The following is a 20,819-nucleotide window of genomic DNA, read 5'->3' on the forward strand; positions in this document are numbered from 1 at the left end:
AAACCCTGCTTCACCTTTCACTGCAGGTCTCCTTGGCCTGTCTTTGGATCTGCCCAGCGAGCCTTGTGGGAAAGTGCTCCACTCAGAAGAGTGGTCTCAGGGAGCATACTAATCGTAAATCACATGCTAGGGGGAACACAATTACCTATACACCCTCGACTGTAATATGACTCTAGCAAAGGATTTCTTTCTTTTGCACTGAGTAACATCCACATGCACATGAGAGCATGTGAACTTCACCCTGTGCTGATGAAATGTGTGTCCACAGATTGGGTAAAACAAACTCACCCCAGAAGTACAAAAGGTGGGAACGAACAACCAGCAGGCACCTGGGCACCTCTGCAATCCAGGCTCTACAATGCTATGCCCCTCCCCCTTTGAAGGTTTCATACATGAGAAGGGTTCCATACACCTCCCAAATGCTTGCATTCAGAGCCACTTATTCTTTACGTCTCTTCTCATATTATGCATTGAGTGTCCCTTTGGTCCCTCGTGTTTAGGACCCCTCCCTCCCCCTCTTTTTTGTGCTGAGTGATATTTCCCTCGCTTGCATTCAGTGCCTCCCATGTGTATTCATTATGTAGTGCTCCCCTTTTTAGGACTTCTAGATTGCTTTTTCATAGATGTACTGCATACCTTCAGTCATGTGGTGCTTCACCCTCCCTCGGTGTCTGTCACAGTGCACTGTTGAGTATGGCATTACAGGAGGCAAAGTGCAAAGCACAACATGGCACAACTGCACGGTGTGCATGGTTCCCCAGTTATTTGAAGAGGGTTTTCTAATTATCATGAATGGTTGATAATTCTAAGACTGCACCCTCCCTCAAGAGGCCATTCTGCCTCTCTTCACAGAAAAAGTATGATTTCCAAACACGGAGCACAGCTACAATACTTGTTTCCCTTGTCAACTTTGTAAGGGGACAGTGACTGCCCTGGGGATTTTGTTTGGAACACCACCATAGGCAAGGGTAGTTACAAAGGGTCAATGGGTCCTGGCTTGGCTCTTCCAAAACAAAAGCTGATAATCATAATGCAGAATTGCATAGTTATTAATTTTCAAACATCTAACTAAATATAAATCTGTTTCATCTATCCTTTCTTTCATGTATCATTTCGTATTATGGATCAGTAAATTTCCCAAGGGCGTGGAATAAGTTTTCCAGGGCACTGATGTCCTGGAATGCTTGGGTACACTCACACAGATCCATGAGTTTAAAAGTAAAGTTCTCTAAGACCCATTTCAACCTTTGAAAGAGTTGTAGATGTCCTGTCAATGGCAGCAGCACGCATGGATTGGAAACCAAGGGCTAGATGTACAAAGCATTTTGCAGTTGAAATCAGCCCGATTCACAGAATTGGACCATTTTCTACTTCAAAAATGCATTTTGTTATGTATTAATCCTATATTACAATTCAGCAACATGTTACCAAATCGTAATTTGGAATTGCGAATACACACCGATTCGGTATTTGGAAGGGGCGTGTTTAGAGCATTCTGTTTGGAAAAAAGTAATAACAAAAAAGAACACTTACCTTTTAAACGGCCGCCGTCTCTCCGTCGCTTTGCCGCTCTTCTTGGCAGGGTCCGAACCAGGAAGCAGGCTCCCCATAGCCAATCACAATGCTGCAATGCAGCGTTGTGATTGGTCTGAATGCCATGGTTTAGCTCTCAGATGGGGACAGGGAGCCTGTGCATATCCCCCGGTGCGCCACAAAGGTAGGTGCCGGTTTTGGGCCCCTGGGGGCCGTTTTTGTTACAGGGCCGTTTATGCAGCACAGCTGCCAAATCGACCCTGTAACAAAATTGGCCGAAAACCGGCCCCGGCAAAGAGCTCGGTTGCACCCCCGGGGGGCCGGCCGAGCACTTTGGTTTTGGTTTTCAGTCCGGCCCTGTTCCTCAAAAGGCTGTACATTACAGCCTGGTGGGGAAGATGCAAACTGCGCATAACTGTTTCGCAGACCCAAGGTGGCCGGCTAAGCAGTAATGCACACTTGGAGTGTGCAAACCACTCCTCCCCACCCGTGACTCCAGCCCCGCCCTGCAGTAACCCATCCCCGTAGCAAAGAAAAATAAAATGATAATAACAAGGTTATTATCATTATTCTTTTTTTTCTGCTCCACAAGCAGTGGGCGACGCTCCTCCTCCTTAGCGGACGATCCGCCCCTGATCTTCGTACATCTAACCCAAAAGCACCCAGGCAAACATTTTAGGTAAAGCCTCTATATTACGTGGAGCAAGCTATAAGTTAGACATATTTTCTACTGTCATATTTGTAGTATTCCCCACAATAACATATTACAAAACCACATTTTTTCAATACATTCTAGTATTGTATTTAACTATTTGTGCGCTCTCTCTCTCATTCTCTCTCTACCCCCCCCCCCCCCCCAACCCCTGTCTGTTTATATCTATGGCTTTCTCCCTCGTATCTCTCTTACAAACTATCACTTTATCACTCGGTCTTTTAGTCCAACCCCTCTCTTTTTTTCTCTCTCAATTTAACTTAATATGCCTCTCTAACACTTTCCCTCTCGTTTTCTTTCTCTATGTATAACTCTTTGTCTTTCTGCCATGCTGATTCCCTTTCCTAAGCTCGCTCAGCTCCCTTGTTACTTTTGTCCTGTCCCGTCTCACTGTTCTCTACTTCTATTCTCCTGCTAGATGTGAAGTACAGTATATCCTAAGAACTGGTAGGCATCTCTGGGCTCTGCACAGTCAGAAGCAGGGCGACTGTACAAAAAGGAACCTAGCTGTGGGCCTTGCCTGAGGGCAGGCAGGAAGACTCAAAGTATTACATGAGTACCAGCCATAATGCATATGCTTCAGTCTGCATAAATTACTGCTTCAAAAATAACATGGACATAATTGCAGAGCTGCCCAGTTTACAACCTCCGCCTCAACCACCCACCCATAAACTCCTATCACTTTATGTGACAGTGATAGTGCCGGTGTTTTCCAGTGCTGGGCACTTATTTGAAAACACCTGCACATATTTATGAGAAACAACCACATGGTGGTGATGTGTATGTGTATTTGAAAGAAAAGTTTATTAATGGAACATTAAACTATTTAATGTAGCTCACAAATGTGTAATCTTGAACTTAAACATGCATTTTAAAGTGACATAGGTTTTTCCAGCTGCAGCGGATCAGTGAGCAATACCTTGGGTCCGGGCACTATTGTTATTCATTTTTTTTGGGTACAAATTAAGAACTGACTGAGAACTTCCCAGGGCATCTGTCTATACCTGTGCACTGATCACCCTTCAAGGCTGGGCACTCGCTGTGGAAGAAAGAAGCCAATCTTTCACAGTCCCTTCTGAAGCGGTTGTCATGCCAATGGGGCCGAATACAATAGTGTTTTCGTTTTTAAAAACTCTGATGGTGATCTTTGGTGCACCACTACATAATACAATTCCTAAGCTGCCCCAGGGTGCACCAGTCACGTGATTCACCCTACATCCAAATCTTGCCTTGGCTGCATGATGAGAGCCCGCCTCACGATAAGACATGGAACAGCATCAGCAAAGTAATCATTCTAGTAGAATCATCGCCAAATGCGATGCAGGGCGTGCAACAAAATTCGTTTTATTGATTTAAATGTCTACTTACCTGCATTCATCCGTATTCCAGTGTCTACTACCCCCCCACCCTGCCCCTCCCCTGCCCCACGTCACCGCCCGGCAGCACGCCCTATACAGGCCGCTACTGTATTCTACTGAGTGGTTGGGACTGGCAGGCCAGCAGGCGTCCCGGCTGCTTTCAGTATCGCGATGTACAAGGCTTCCAGTCCAGAAAGCAACCTCCATGCCCTGGCCAATGTTGTTTCTATGTGTTATCACTCTCTGAGCGCCATTAGAGGTATATTCCTTCTAAATACATTTCTCCAAAATTAAATGCTCATGTGGTAAGGTCACTGTGACCTTGAGAAAAACAGGCCCTAACTTGAAACGGATATGGGGTTGGGAGATGATTCCTCCTGAACGATTTAGAACATCAAGATGAAAGATGCCCCTTAAAGCATAATTTTCGTACCACAGCTTTTAAAAATGTAGGTTCTGATGGCAGTTTACGACTCGAGAAAAGTTCATGGGACCATCTAGTGCCTAGAGACCCAACTATCAGACGCATTTGTATTCCACGGTAGCAAAAAAGATATTCATTCCTCTATCAAAACCTTGTTTACTCACTCTAACACGTTTCAGTAAAGTGTATGTGCTTTCTTATAGTTTTATGCTCAAAAGTTGAAAAATGTATACATTATTTTCACTCTGCACAAAACAATATATAGTATTTGGCACTTGTCTCCGAATGGCAGTCGCTGTACAGTCAATCAATAAAAGAAATCCCAAATATGCACTCGTGTGTTTACTCTTCTGCTTGGATTTACAATTGTATTGATTTCACAGGGTCCGATTCACAAAGCAATTCCCAAGTGTAACGTTTTCAAATTACACACACTAAAGGTGAAACCTTCCCAGGACTACCTCTGAAATCCTGGAGAGTCGCTGGTTTCCTGGAGTACTGCTGGATACTTGTGAATTTTAAAAAGTGAAATTCTGCATGCACGTGAAGAAGTAAACCAACTGGTGTACATTTACAATTTCTTTAAGCTGATGTCCATTAAGATTTCCAGTAGTACTCCAAGAACCTGGCAAGAGTCGCAGGTTTCCAGTACTAACTCTGGAATTCTGAACAATTTGTATGTATAGGCATTTCTGCAAATGAGTTTTCATGGTGTATTAGTGCAATTGCACTTTTATTTCTTTTTTCCTTCAAGGTAAAAATATTTTCTGCTTCTTTCAACCCCTAACAATTTTCAGTCTGAAGGCATGCTGTTTTCGAGTATTGACTTGAAGCTCCACCCACTCTCTGTCCAAATTTTTCATTCGCTTGTCATTGTCCTTTGTAAATTCTGCCTTCTGATTCGTTAATATGCTTGTTAGTCCCTCCTTAGTACCGCCTTGTCTTCATTTGTAACCTCCCATGAGGACTGGCCCTTTTACTTCAGTTGTTACACAGTATGTCTTATTTAGTCTGTAACACTGTTTTCTTTAATGCATTTCTCCTACAGGAGGCATAACATACTTTCCTGCAAATTTCAACGCGCCAAGCACACTTTCACTTTCCAGGCAGCCCAGGACAATGGCGGCCGAGGTCTCGCATTTGCAAGAGTGTGAGCTATTGGCATTGTAAATGACAATGCCTTTTATTTAAGTGTTAATTATCAAAACATCAAAAAAGGCATTGACATTCACAATGCTAACATTTTAAACTCTCGCAAATGCGAGACCTATTGCATTGGAAACGCTTGTTTTTTTCAGCTATTCCTTCACTCACCTCCTCCTGGAAGAGATTCTGACGATTCTTCAGGGAGCGAAGCTTGGTCTGTTTCTCTTCATGCTGCAGTTCCTCATCCGGGTGCTGGAAGTAGGAGATGAGATCTTGAAGGCTGAGAATCACTGTGTCAATTGGCAAAGATACCGGTGTCTGTGGCTTATTCTTCCCCTGTAGGCTATCGAGTCCCCTGGAACAAATAAAAATACAAAAACAAGCTCGTCATATAATTCTCAGTGTCGAAGCCTTTCCTACAATTAATTCCTAGTGACATATTCTGCATTAGAAAATCCTACACATTCCAATGAGTCAACCGCTTCTGAAGTCACTGCTGAGTTAATTTATTTCTAGGCACTAGAGTAAATGTAGAGTTTGTGAAAGGTAATATTTAAACATGTCATTCGTGTATCACTTCGGGCTCCTCTCCTCAGCCCACACCTTCATAGCGCACTCTGTTGCTTTGTAGCTAGGTTTGCACTACACAGCTTCCTGTACACATTCACAGACCGCTACAATTATTTTCCAGTTGTGCTGATTTGACTTGGCAGTCCCAATATTCTACAACTGAGCCTGAGGTCTTCCAGAGATGCAGAGTGCTTGTACAGTTCACAGGGCAAGGCATAGCAGTGGTTCTGTACTGCAACAGTTCACAGATTAGGTGTTGCACATTTTTCTGCTCACCAGGCACCGTACTGCAGCCGTTAATAGTCAAATACTGAGAATTTGGAATATCTAACGAGACTCTTTGTCTCGTTTACCTCTTAATTGTTGTTTCAAAGGTGACATTACTGTTATTTAAAATTTGACCTCTCCCATTTTGGACTTAGGATAAGATGTGCTGTGACTATTAACAGTTGATAGCCAATGACTGTTTTCATTAATCCAGTTATGGCCTTGCTGAGGTAGCAACGAAGGCAGTCTTTCTGATCTTTTAGCGTTTTTGGGTGAGAATTTTCTACATATCTTGCAACCCTAGGTCTTGTGTCTTGTAAATGCGTTCTGTATGGGGGCCATTCATATATAGGTTTTTTTCCCAACAGGCAGTGCTTTATTTGAGAAAGAATAAATGCCGGGTCCAAGGTTTTCCTCAGAAGTCCACCGCAGGTACTGCCGAAGGGTGGGGTGTTGATGCCCTGGTTACTTATCGGGAATCTTCATAGTCTTCCTAGACGCATGAGTAATGAAGTGAGCTTCAGCTCCACACCAGAACTCTCCAAAGCAAAAGTTAGCCTCCCATGCCTCCCATCCCCTCCCAACATGGCCTAACCCTATCACCCCTTACCTCTATAAGAGGAGGGCCGGCCCAACCCTCAGCCTGAGAACTACCAAGCAGAAACATGAGGGATGGGAACTCATGTGGTGAGGAAGACTATACTGGGAGTAATAAAGATTACCAGTAAGTAACCGGGGCATTACCTCCTCGTAAGTCTTCCTCGCCACATGAGTAACAAAGTGTGCGTAAACCAAAGCCAAGCGGCTTCATGGAAAACTCACAAGAAACCAACGGACCAAAAGGGGGTGCCAACGAAGCAGGCAAATCCAAAAGCACAGACGAGTGGAAGGACCACCCAAGAGAGAGGCAACCACGAGCAGGAAGAACCAGCCTGGGACAGAGAGACACCTGAGGGTCCGAAAACCCGGACCTCCAAGACTCGTAGGATTCACCAAAAAATTTGCCCGAACCAATGACCGAAGGAGGATAAAGAAGCACGGAACCAGACCGCACAGAGCCAAAAGCAACAACAAACAGGCCCCAGACTAGAAAGCAGCAAGCCGGTCCAAACACACCAAGACCGCCCAACGGACAGCCAAAAGCGAGCGGGGAGCAAAAGCCCAGGCCTCGGAACCAAGAAACAGAGGGCATCCCCACCACAGAGACCCAACAAAAAGCCACAACAGGAAAGAGATGCATTCCGACTGAAACACAGCAACACCGCATGGTGGACCACTATCAGCGAGAGAGCCGAATCCACCCGAGGAGTGAATCAGGAACCAGACGCAATTAAAACAGACTGGCGGGAGCCGCAAGAACATGTTGAGGCGCAGAAGGGAACCTAGCACGCCAACCGAACAACAAAAAAGGAAGGGCACCAAAACTCCACCAGCAAGGAGACAAACAAGCGGGACACAGAACCCAGTCGCACAAAGGACCCTCGGAAGGGAGCGTGACACCAAGGAGAGAACTCACTTAGGCACAAGGCAAAATAGACCCAGGAAGCCACAGGAAACTACACCAAAGTGAACGGGCACCAAGGAAACCCAACCTGACAACAGTGAAAAGCCGAAAACCCAAAAGGCAGCCCACGGAGCTCGGAGAACGGAAAGGACCAGGCCCAAAACCAAGCCACCAAAAAGGAAGCGAAGGCCCACCAGGGGACACCACACACAAGAAAGCAAACAGAACCCAGTAGGGAGAAAAACGCAGTACGGAGAAGCGAGACAACCCCGCCCAGGGGCCAAGCAAACTGGACCCAGCAACGTTCCACAGGAATCAAGCGTGCTGCCAAAGCGAGCACCCAGGCGGACATACAGCCAGCCAACAACCAGGCCCGACCCAGCCCAAAGAACACAGCAGCACCTCCAGGGAGCACCCCCGAGCCAGCATGCCCCAGCACCCCAAAACCAGGGACAAAGAAGAAGAGGATGCAACTACCGCACAGGAAGTGCAGAGCCCCGCCCGGGGATGGAGAACACGTACATACACATACCCCCCCGGCCATTGCGAAAGCCGTGGTAGGAAACACACCCATGCTCCGCGCTAGCCAGAGCCCACAGAAGCACAACACAAACCAAAGGGCCACAGCCCCATGGTCCAACACTCGCAGCAGCATAAACCAAGGGAGAAGCACCCAGGTGAGCACCCCCCACATGTCAAATTCACCGCCCAGGCCAGACAAGCCCAGACCACGTAAGCAAAGGGGCCAGAGGAAAACGCAAAGCCGGGACCCCGGACAAGAACGCAGAGAGGTACCCAGCTTACCAAACGAGAACAGAGTAAATCAGGTGCTGTTAGGGTGGTAAGGCTGCAGGCCCGAAACAGGAACAAAGAGACCCAGCCATGGACAAGCCAAGGAATGGCCAACAGAAGCCAGATGAGAAACCCGCCAGCAGGGGGACCAAACGACCCAGCACTGACCGGGAATCCAAGCACACCCCCCATTCCCCCAGGCCGGCAGAGGCCGCAACCACCCGGCAGTGGAACACGCAAAACCCCACCAGCCGAAAAGGAAGACCGCAGGCAGCACCTGCAGACAGGGCGGAAAGGGAGCCATGCGCCTGACCCGCGACCAAAAGGAAGGAGAAGAGAACGGATACCACCAATCCAGACCAGACCAACTCTGTGGAGACAAAACCACCGGCAGAACGGAACCGAGAGCGGGACAAGAGAAAGCACACTCATGGGAACAGGTGAAGACGAGGCACAAATCAGAACCCAGGACAGCCCAGTAGCACCTGAGAACCACCGGAAGGAACGCGCCCCCACGTGAAGCCCGCCCGCCAAAAAATGCACAAGAACACCCAACACACACTCCAAGGAGGGCCTGACCCCAACCCAAAGCCAGAGAGCCAGAGGAAACCAAAGAGGACCGCCAAGAACAGGAAGAGCCCCAAGACCCCACCAGAACAGGTCCCACGGGAGAAGACCCAGGGAGACCGACAACGGTGAGGGACGGTAGCAGGCGGGACCCACAGAACCGCCACAGAGGCCACCCCAGGACGGAAGGAGAGGCCAAAAACGGCCCCCAACAGAGCCCCAATGGCCAGTAGCCGAGGTGAGGCACGACATGGACAAGAGGAAAAGCAGCCGCTGGCAGAGCCAAGAAGCCGGACGAGAAAAAGGGCCACCACGGCGGCGGTCCCGGACAGGAGAGGGCAATCCCAAAAAAGCAGAAGCAGAAGCAAAAGTCCACCCGGAGATCACAGAAGCATCTGAGAGAAGGACGGACAGGCGCCCTGAGCAGCCCGCCACCAGCAGACACGCAGCCACCAACAGCCCCCGAAACCCCTAGGTGGACGCCCAACCAGGGACCAACCAGGCCAGATCCCACACCCCAATGGAGAGCAGGCAGGAACAGGAGCACACAGGACAGAAGGACGGCAGGCCGAAAGCCCGGAAGGGAAGAAGGAGGCAGGGAAAAACACTGCAAACCAAATGAAGCAATGTCCTTGAGATAAACCCAGAAACACCATGTTAAATTTTATGGTCTCTAGTTGGCAAAGGTAGGTACCTTTGACAAATAGGGACCCTTGCATCTAGTCAGGGTAACGGGCTACACTCCTAAAATAACAACTGCTCGCCTTGGTGGCTTGGCACGAGCAGGCAGGCTTATCTCAGAGGCAGTGTGTAAAGCATTTGTGAACACATACAGTAATACAGTGACAACACTACAGATGGACACCACACAGGTTGTATTATACAAGTAAGTATTTTTATATAGACTTAACACAAGACCAACCGACAAAAATCCACAATACTGTACTCAAAAATAGACTTTAAAATGTTATAAAATAGCTCAGTTCTCTCAAGCTGTAAATGCGACACTTTACACTCAATGTGACCTCTGGTCACTCCCCACGCCGCATGGCCCCTCCTGGTTGCCCGTGACTGCCCACTGCTGCTGCTGCTACCAAGGGCTCACCGCTGGTGTGCCCCTGGTACCTGTCTCATTGGTACTGTACTGCTGATCTGTTTTCACCCATTCCTGGCTGTTTATTTTTGTTTCTACTGTTCTTTTGGTACTGTATTGTTGCTCTGTTTGCTCCCCATTCCTGGCTGTTATTTCTGTTTACTGTGCCTCTGACTGCCGTTCCTTTTGCGCCCTCGCCCCTGTGCCCCCCCGCTCCTCCTTCCCGCCGCTGCTCCCCTGAGGCCCAGGCTCCTTTTGCCTTCTGTGCCCCGTGCCCTCGCCCATTGGACGCCCCGCTCCCGCCTCCCAGCTGCTCCTCCCTCCCACTTCGCCTCTTATGGAGGGCGCGGCACGGAAGCGCAGCGGACGCGCCGCTGGCGTGCCGAAGGCCCGCTAGAGGCAAGCCCGTCTGCGCCCGTCCACGCCTGGACCGCGCCCATGCCAGAACCCCTGGCCCCAGCCGTTGCCAGGGCACCCGACTGAGGTACGACACCGCCACCCTCACTGCACTCAACACAGGACGACCTGCCGCCTGCCACCAAGCCACCCCGAAATGCAACCACGGACCCTTCACCTGCCAAGCATGCAAATTCTCCTGCCTCCGAACCTGCACCCCGCCCACCGAACAGAGCAACGACGACAACAACAACCACCTCAAGTGCATCCTGCTCAACACCCGCTCTGTCCAAAAATACGCCGCCGAACTCTGGGAACTCCTTGATACAACAGCACCAGACGTCGCCTTCCTCACGAAAACCTGGATGAACGCCTCCTCGGCCCCCGACATCGCCATAGCCATCCCGGACGGCTACAAAATCACCCGGAAGGACCGCGTCAACAAAACTGGAGGAGGAATCGCCATCATCTACAGGAACACCATCAGCATCACGACCAACGCCGAAGACACACTCACCGCCGCCGAACACCTACACTTCCAAATCCACACCGACCCCCAGACCACCCTCAGAGGAACGCTCATCAACAGACCCCCGGGCCCACGGACACAATTCAGCGAAACCATCGCCGACTTCATCAGCCCGCACGCCATATCCTCACCAGAGTACATACTCCTAGGGGACCTGAACTTCCACCTGGAGAAAAACAACAACAACAACTCAACCATCCTGCTCGACAACCTCGCCAACCTCGGACTCAAGCAACTAGTAAACACCCCCACCCACTACGCCGGCCACACGCTCGACCCCATCTTCTCTGTCAGCAGCCACGTTGCCTTCAGCCACTCCACCGGACTACACTGGACCGACCACAGCTGCATCCATTTCACCTTCAAGAAGACCACATCCCACCACCACACGCTACAGATCCCCCGCAGATGCTGGAGCAAAGTCACCACCGACCAGCTGACCACATCGCTGAGCCAGAACCCACCTGCTGACACCCCTGACACCAACGGTGTAGCAGACAATCTCGCACAGTGGATCACCAACTGCGCCGACGACCTCGCTCCACTGAAGAAACCCCATGGCAAGACTAGCAACAGAAAAACCTCATGGTTCACAGACGCCCTCAAAATCCCTAAGAAAGCTTGCCGTACCCTCGAAAAAGCTTGGCGCCACGAACTGACCTCAGAAAACATGACAGCCTTCAAGAGCGTCACCCGCGAATACCACCAGATGATCCGCACCACCAAAAGGACATCGTTCAAAGAGCGGCTTGACAACGACTCCCACAACAGCAAAGATCTCTTCAGCATTGTCAAAAAGCTCTCAAACCCCAGCGCCAGCAACAACGACATCACACCTTCGCAAGACCTCTGCGATTTCCTCGCCACATTCTTCCACCGCAAGATCGCAGATATACACGAGAGCTTCGGACCCCAGACTCAGCCTCCAGCCACCAAACCAACAACCCCCACCACCAGCCTCAGCGCATGGACGCCCATCAGCACTGAAGACACCACCCGCATCATGAACACCATCCACTCCGGCTCCCCCTCCGACCCATGCCCTCATCATATCTTCAACAAAGCCGACACCATCATCGCACCCCACCTCTGGAACATCATTAACAGCTCCTTCACGTCAGCCACCTTCCCTGGAAGCTGGAAACACGCATAAATCAACGTCCTTCTGAAGAAACCAACAGCGGACCCCAAAGACCTCAAGAACTTTCGCCCCATCTCTCTTCTTCCATTCCCTGCTAAAGTCATCGAGAAGACTGTCAATAAACAGCTGACTACATTCCTTGAAGCAAACAACTCGCTAGTCCCATCCCAGTCCGGATTCCGAGACCGCCCTCAAAACAGCCCCCGATGACATCAGGAACTTGATGGACAACGGAGAGACAGCCGCCCTCATCCTCCTGGACCTCTCTGCAGCCTTTGATACCGTCTGCCACCACACCCTAATAACCCACCTCTACAACTCTGGGATCCAAGGAAAGGCACTGGACTGGATCACATCGTTCCTCTCCGACAGAACCCAGAGAGTCCGCCTCCCTCCCTTCCGCTCCGAGGCCACCAAGATCATCTGCGGCGTACCCCAGGGTTCCTCACTCAGCCTGACCCTCTTCAATAACTACATGAGCCCCCTCGCCACCATCGCACGCAAACACAACATCAAAATCATCTCCTACGCCGAGGACACCCAACTGATACTCTCCCTCACCAAAGACCCTCTCACCGCCAAAGCCAACTTCCAGAACGGAACGAAAGATGTCGCAGAATGGATGAAGCACAGCCGTCTGAAGTTCAACTCGGACAAGACGGAGGTCCTCATCCTAGGACAATCCCCATCCGCCTGGGATGACTCTTGGTGGCCCACGACGCTGGGCACCGCACCGACACCTACGGACCACGCTCGCAACCTGGGATTCATCCTGGACTCCTCCCTCACGATGACCAAGCAAGTCAACGCAGTCTTGTCCTCATGCTGCAACACCTTACGCATGCTCCGTAAGATCTTCAGGTGGATCCCCACCGAAACCAGAAAGACGGTCATTCAGGCCCTCGTCACAAGCCGACTGGAATACGGGAACGCCCTCTACGCAGGAACCACAGCCAAACTTCAAAAACGGCTTCAGCACATACAGAACACCTCCGCACGACTCATCCTCGACATCCCTCGCCGCAACCACATATCCGCCCACCTGAGAAACCTGCACTGGCTCCCCATCAGCAAGAGGATCACGTTCAGGCTGCTCACCCACGCACACAAAGCACTCCACAACATGGCCCGAATACCTCAACAACCGCCTCTCGTTCCACACCCCCACCTGCCAGGTCCACTTCACCAGCCTCGCCCTTGCCACGGTCCCACAGATTCGCAGAGTCACCACTGGGGGAAGATCGTTCTCCTACCTGGCAGCCAGGACATTGAACTCCCTCCCCGCACACCTACGACTGACCCAGGACCATCTCACCTTCAGGAGACACCTCAAGACCTGGCTATTCAAGCAGTAGCGGCACCCCCCCCCTTCAGCGCCTTGATACCCTCACGGGTGAGTAGCGCACTCTACAAATGTACTGATTGATTGATTAATTGATGTACATTGAATGGGTAACGCAAAGAAAACAAAAGGTTCGCAGGGAAGGTGATGCGTCGGTTCCTTACACGGAGGGGAGTGGATGTGTCGGTTCCTTACTGTGTGGGGAAGTGATGCGTTGGTTTCTTACTGCTCTCCGGTACGATGCGACAAGATGGCACCTCGATGCGGTACTCTTCCCTGGTTACGATGCAACAATGTTGGTGTGATGCGTGCATGCCCGACGGCCGTGCAGCGACTCGATGTTATTTGGAGCTGCGACAGACCCTGCGATGTGCTTCTCCGGTGATGCGACAGCAACCTCTTTGGCAGTGTCCCGCTTCTCCGGTGATGCGCCGCGCTTAGGCGATGCGATGATGCAGTGGCAGCAGCGGCTTTCTTCTCCGACGATGCGACGACAGCTGCTGCGGCGGCGACACGCTTCTTGTCACTGCGTCGCGCTTCCAGCTCCCAGCGACATGCAGTCTATCAGAAGGCCCAGCACAACAGCAGGCACTTCAATTCACAGCAAGGGACCTGAGGGCGGAGCTGGCTGATGAAGTCTTGTATCCCTGAGACTTCAGGCAGGAGGCACGCACTAGTTCAAGCCCTTGGAGATTCTTCTTCAAGTTGATAGAAAGCACACTCAGTCCTATTCTCCTTTATTTGGCAATGAAGCAACCACTGCAGGCCAACCCCCAAACACTCGGCACAGGGGTAGTCTTCAGCTTCCTGGTTCTTCCCCTCAGCAAAGGTTCGTCTTGATTCCCAGAAGTGATCTAAAGTTCTTGGGTCTGGGTTCCAATATTTATACTAATTTTCCCTTTGTTCTCTGAAGGCAGAGAGGTCTTTGCCTAGTCCAAACCAGTTCTGGTCAGTCCTGGAGCACTTTGTTTACAGGACTCCTTCTCTTCCTTTTACAGTGCAGGCCAGGGACATCAGACGCACCACAGGAGATGGAGCCAGCATTGTGGAGGGAAGGCACAGCCCTATTCAGGTCCCAGGTGCAACTCCTCCCTCCCATCTGCATGTAGATCTCTCTATTCAGCCCTGTGGTGACTCACCCTGTCTTCTGGAATCCCTCAGCCCCTGTCACTCAAACTCCAGACGAGGAATACACAACCTAGCAGAGGTAGGCTTGGATAGTTAGGCAAGAAAATACCTACTTTCTAACAGTATAATTTTCAAAAACAGATTGTTAAAACCAACTTTACTAAAAGGTGTATTTTATCATTCTGAGTTCAGGTATACTAAACTCAAATTTCTACCTGGTTCCCTGAGTCAGTTAAGATTATAAAATTGTATAATCTAACTGCCTATTCTGGCCTATGGGGAACAGGTAGCCTTGCAATAGTGAAAAACAAAAATGGTTGTAATTCACTATCAGGACATGCCACACACATCAGGGCATGTCCTACCTTTTACCTACAATGCAGCCTCCCCTTGGGCCTACCATAGGGGTGACTAACATGTATGAAAGGGAAGGTTTAGGACTGGCAAGTGGATGCAGTTGCTCAGTCAATATGGCAGTACCAGACTGCATACAGGCTCTGCAATGGCACTCCTGAGACACACTTTACAAGCTTCTCCGGTGGGTGGCACAACCAGTGCTGCAAACCCACCAGAAGCATTTAATTTACAGGCCCTGGGCACAGGCAGTGCACTGTACTAGGGTCTGAAAGTAAACTAAACAAGCCAATCATGTAGTCACTAATCCATACATCAATTTACCATAGGGAGCACTTGCACTGGAGCACTGAACAGCAGTGGCACAGTGCCCAAAAGCATCTAAAACCAGCAAAAACATAAGAGGCAACAGCAAAAAAATGGAAGGGAGACCCAAGCCAATGGTGCCAGGTCTAACACGTGTCCCCTCCAGCTGAAATGTGGGGAGAACTACCCTACCTCCTGGGATTTCTCATCACTAAGGCGGAAAATTCAGGCCAGACCATCAGCATTGTGGTGTTCTGTACCAGGGTGGTGTTCCACCGTGAAATCCATCCCCTGTAGGGATATGGACCACCTCAACAGCTTTGGATTCTCACCCCTCATCTGCATCAACCATCTGAGGGGCATGTGGTCTGTCTAAACCAGGAAGTCAGTCCCAAACAAGTATAGTCTCAACTTCTTCAGTGCCCAGACCAAAGCAAATTCCTCACGCTCAATTGCACTCCACCTCTGTTCCCGTGGAAGTAACCTCCTACTGATGAAGGCCACAGGTTGATCTAGGCCCTCATTTATCTGTGAAAAAACAGCCCCCACACCATGCTATGAAGCGTCTGTTTGAGCAATAAACTCTTTTGAGAAGTTGGGTGCCCGGAGCATGGGCGCCGTGCACATGGTAGTCTTCAGGGCATCAAAAGCTCTCTGACAGGTGTAAGTCCAAATTACTCTCTTGGGCTGCTTCCTGGAAGTCAGCTCTGTCAAGGCTGCAACAATGCTGCCATACCCCTTGCCAAACCTCCTGTAATAGCCGGTGAGTCCTAAAAAGGCTCTCACCACTGTCTGGGTCTTGGGGGGTTCCCAAGCCAGGATGGTCTCAATCTTGGGCTGTAGGGGCGCCACCTGGCCGCTCCCAACCTGATGTCTCAAGTACACCACAGAACCCTGCCCAATCTGACACTTACTCGCATTGATCGTGAGACCTGCTCTCTGCAGTGCCATCAACACTTCCCGGAGGTGGCACAGATGTTCTTCCCAACTGGTGCAGAACACTGCAATGTCACAGCCAACACCTGGTTGACCAACCTCTGAAAGGTGGCAGAAGCATTCTTCATCCCAGAAGGCATAACCCAGAATTGGTAGTGCTCATCTGGTGTGGAGAATGCTGATCTCTCTCTTGCCCCATCATGGTCGCACCAATCAGTGACACTGGGAATCAGGGAGAACAGGTCAGAAGACTGTTCCAGCAACTGGTGACAGTCATTCTGTTGCTCAGGGGTCAGGGTGGAAGAGAGGTTCACTCCATCCACTGACCCATCTTGTTCGGTTGCAGACAGGAGGTCAGGAAGAGGTTCAGTCTCCTCCTCCATTCCAGCATATGTTGCAAAGAGCATGCCCACTTCGGACCTCTGTAAGTGGGGCTTCAGGCGGTTGACATGCAGGACCCGCAAGAGGTTCGGGGGAGACCGCAAGTCCACCAAGTAGGTAACTGGACTTTTGCGTTCCACTACCTCAAATGGTCCGGTCCACTTATCCTGGAGCGCACAGGGCACCACTGGGGCCATGACCCACACTTTCTGGCCAGGCTGAAGCTCAACCAGAGTGGCATTCTGGTTGTACCACCGCTTTATCTCCTCCTGGCTGGCTTCCAGATTTGCCTCAGCGAGTTTTCTGAATCGCCTAGTTTAGTTCCTGAAGGCCAGCATGTAGCTATATACATCCTGGGGAGGTTTCCTGGGAGATTGCTCCCAGCCTTCCTTGACCAAACTCAAAGGTCCTCTCACTGGGTGACCATAGAGAAGCTCAAAGGGACTGAACCCTAGAGATTTCTGAGGCACCTCATGGTAAGCAAAGAGAAGGCATAGTAAGAGGACGTCCCACTTACACCTCATGGGTTCCTCAAGACCCACAATCATGCCTTTGAGGGACCGGTTGAATCTCTCAACCAGCCCATTACCTTGGGGGTGGTAAGGAGTAGTGAACTTGTATATTACACCACACTCCTGCCACAGGGACTTCATATACTTCGAAATGAAGTTGGTACCTCCATCTGACACCACCTCTCTGGGAAACCCCACGCAAGAGAAAATCCCCATCAGTGCACGTCCCACCACAGGGGGCATCCCTATCCTGAGAGGGATGGCTTCCTGGTACCGGGTGGCATGGTCCACCAAGACCAGGATGAACCTGTTGCCCATGGCTGTCTTGGGATCCAGAGGCCCCACAATGTCAATGCCCACACTTTCAAAGGGGTGCTGACCACAGGGAAGGGCTGGAGAGTAGCCTTGCGCTTCCTCCCACTCTTTCCACTTGCCTGGCAAGTCTGACAGGTCCTGCAATGAGTGTCTGAACTCTTGCTCATTTTGGGCCAATAAAAGTGGGTGACAAGCCTTTCAAAGGTCTTGTCCCGCCCCAAATGTCCTGCTAAAGGCACATCATGAGCCAGCCCCAGTAGATGGTGGTACCCCAGTTCTGAAGCGCTGGGGTACCACCAGCACACAGGCTGACCCAGGCTCAGCAACCTTAGGCTCACTATACAGGAGACCATTCTCCCAGTAGATCCAATGTGATCCAGACTAATCACCTGCTGCCTGGTTTGCAGCCTGCTGCCGCAAACCCACAAATCCCTCACAGAACTCTTCCCTGGAGGGACCTTCTTCCTGCTGCCAATGGGTCAGCTCAGGCAGGCCTCCCAATTCATATCACTGCATTTCCCTCGAGTCTGGAGGGGGGGTCAAACGTGTCATAAGTGATTATCATGAGTATTGAGTTGATTTCTCTTGTCCTAATGTGCTCTAGGTGGCACAATGTACGTTTGTGATGTAGAGAGATGGTCTATTTTCTTGTGTCACTTCATTGACTATGTCAGCCCAATTATCCTTACAATAATTGCTTATGGTGATAATGTTTGTAATGTTAACTTAAAAAATGAAATGTAAATGTAAATGTAAGTGTCTTGTAAAGCGCACTACTGCCCTGAGGCGTTGTGGCGCTGTAGACCGCTGGGGAACCCGTCCTGGCTATCCCTGTGAGATGGTCCCTACTGGGTATCTCCAAGGTGAAACCAGGCATCCCCGGCGAATGTGGGGGGCCATTGTAGAGATGAGGCAAGCTATTGCCCAGAGTTGCCGAATGTGATCCATGGTTAGAGTAGGCACGGAGGCGAGAATTATCGAGTCCGCTGACCCTGATCCACGACCCTGCCGCGCCGGGAATTGAACCCTGGTCCCGGGCCGTTCTCTGCTTCCGGGTCTGCCGCCTCTAACCAGTGAGCCACACCACTCCACAAAATGAAAAAAAAGTTTCTGTAAAAGTGAAAGAGAAAGAGACATTGACGGCAGAAACTGAATAAATGAGAACAGCGAAAATAGGGGCGAACAAAAATAACGAAACCAGAGAAGATAAATTAGATATTCTTAGTATTTTGGGCAAAGAAATTGAGATTGTTTGAGATCCAAAACAGGGTCCTTTTGTTAGGTAAAAAAGACAACTAAATATAAGATTGAAAGAGATAACAGCTGTATCTGTTTAATACTAACATATGTATTCATGTATGTGGCATTTGGAAAGAGCAAACGTAGCCAAAAAGGCAGCAGATTGCCATATAGGGTCAAAGGCAAGCATACATTCAATGAATGAGCCGAGAGGTACCTGGTTAATTGACTGTCACTGCACTGTGATGCAGTGTTCTTTTAAAAAGTGTGTATTGAACTCTTTCCTGAATTGGAGCAGTGGTGTGATAGTTCTTATAAATACAGGGATGTTGTTTCAGAACCTGGGTGCATAGATGGAAAAGCCCTGCTGCCTTGCTTTTTCCTTTTTCTCTTCTTAATATCCAGTTTGATGGTGGCCTGGGTGTGGGTGAGCGGAGAGCCACCAGAGATGGTGAGCTTCACTGGGTGAGCTTCTCTGCAAATAAAAGAGAGGGTGCTGGTCATGATGGCATTGTATTGCTACAAGACGGTTTTAAATATAGTGTAGGGGCTGGCAAGGTGGGGGGCGGCAATGGAATTCTATCAGGGTGTGGATGATGTGATAATACTTCTTTGACCCTCAATGAGATATCCTGTGGCATATATGATGCCCTTCAGGGGTGCCAGTTTGAAGCCTGGGAGACCAAATTGCTGAACATTACCCCTACCCAGAGGCGAGAGCACAAGAACTTGAACAACAGTTATGAAGTCGCTCTATAATAGAAACTGTTTCACTTTCTTTAGGAGAGAGAACTGGTACCAAGCCATCTTGAGGGTGTAGTTGGTGTTCAAGGTAAATCCGCGTGACTTGTCATTCTGTGAAAATTGGAGTTCAAAGCTGTCAAGCTTTGTGTCATAAGGCAAAGTTTGCCCTGTTTATTGCTTTTTGCTCTTGTCGAATAGCAGAGATTTTGTATTGATGGGGTTGAGCTTCAGATAGGCGCTGGACATCCAGGAGTGGGTGAGGTGCAAGCATCGTGTGAGGTAATAGTGGCTGGAGCAGTGAAGAATTTCAGATAGAGTTGTGTATTGCCTGCGTATTGGTGAATCACGTGTTATCAGTGAGTGGAGCCCAAATGGGCTCCATGTAGATACTGAAGATGAAAGGAGACACTATGGGACCCTGGAGCACTCTTACGGGTGATACAAATCTTTTAGGACCTGGAGGCGCCCATGTGAACAATCCTATAAACCTAAATGAAATATATGTAAAGTTGTCTGCATAAATTACTTCCTGAGCCTGGGCCATGGCAGCGCTCTCTAAGTGTACAATTAAATGGAAATTATACCTACCCAACAGAAAAGAAATCAAGTTTTAGAACCAAACCCTCTGTTATAACAACCCTACTGCTGTAACCAGTCCCTAAGCAGTTGTTTTGCTTCCTTCCTGCGTAGGATTGCTAAAAAATATACTTTTCCAGCTTCAGGTTACTACTTGATATCATGGCAGATATCAGCTGAGTAATATGACCCCATCTTCCTTGAAAGTAATGGCAGCAAACAAGATCTGACCCCAATGAACCCTGACAGCAGAGGCCAAGAGGCAGATCTTGTCCAGTCAAGAGTCCCATTACGAGTTCCCATATCGCCGTTGGGATAGCACAAGTATCAGATTTGACCATTATCTACGACGTGCCTGTTCCCGTGAGTTCTTTTATTTTCATAAAGAACTAGCAGCCCGTCCCAACGTTGTCCGGGTATGAATTGCTGCCAGCCAGTAGTATATTGTTTTGTAGGATTTCGTTTAGATAGCATTTCTTATCTGTGACAGGCCTGTGAAACGCTCCGATTCACAGTGCACTGCTGATGCACTTAAGAGTGCGCGTTCAGTAGTGTGTGAACTCGAGTTTCCCTACTTTATTTTTCCTTGCAATATTATATAGCGCGAACTCGACAACATGGCAGGAGCACAATTTACATTACAGAAGAACACATTCATTTGTGGTAGGCACGGGGAGACAAAGCGATTTGCCTGGAATCACAGGATGTTGAGCTGATGCAGAGATTCGAACGTAGCTCCCCAGCTCTAAAGTTCGCAATTGTAGAACTTGTGGCGGGAGGTGTGTCTAAAAGTGTATGTTGGTGCTGGCCATCAATGAGAGAGACCTGTGCATCAGTATGTTGCTGGAGATGTGGGCCGCCGTGCCACCAATGTACTTACCGGGGGAGGGTAAACACCCATTATTCCGCAACTTCCTTTCCGCATACCATCACTCCGCATACTTTCATTACGAA

General features: G+C 49.6%; 1 protein-coding gene across 11 annotated transcripts in view; it reads right to left on the minus strand.

Moving 5' to 3' along the window:
• RYR1 (ryanodine receptor 1) overlaps positions 1-20,819 on the minus strand; it is a 1,215,008-nt gene that overhangs the window by 955,554 nt on the left and 238,635 nt on the right. For all 11 annotated transcript variants that reach the window (XM_086938669.1, XM_086938668.1, XM_086938662.1 and 8 more), the window contains one exon: positions 5,342-5,528. In XM_086938669.1, the coding sequence (XP_086794795.1) occupies positions 5,342-5,528 (187 nt within the window). The remainder of the gene's footprint in view (positions 1-5,341; positions 5,529-20,819) is intronic.

Source organism: Lissotriton vulgaris, chromosome 9, assembly GCF_964263255.1.
Source record: "Lissotriton vulgaris chromosome 9, aLisVul1.2, whole genome shotgun sequence".
Lineage (NCBI taxonomy): Eukaryota > Metazoa > Chordata > Amphibia > Caudata > Salamandridae > Lissotriton > Lissotriton vulgaris.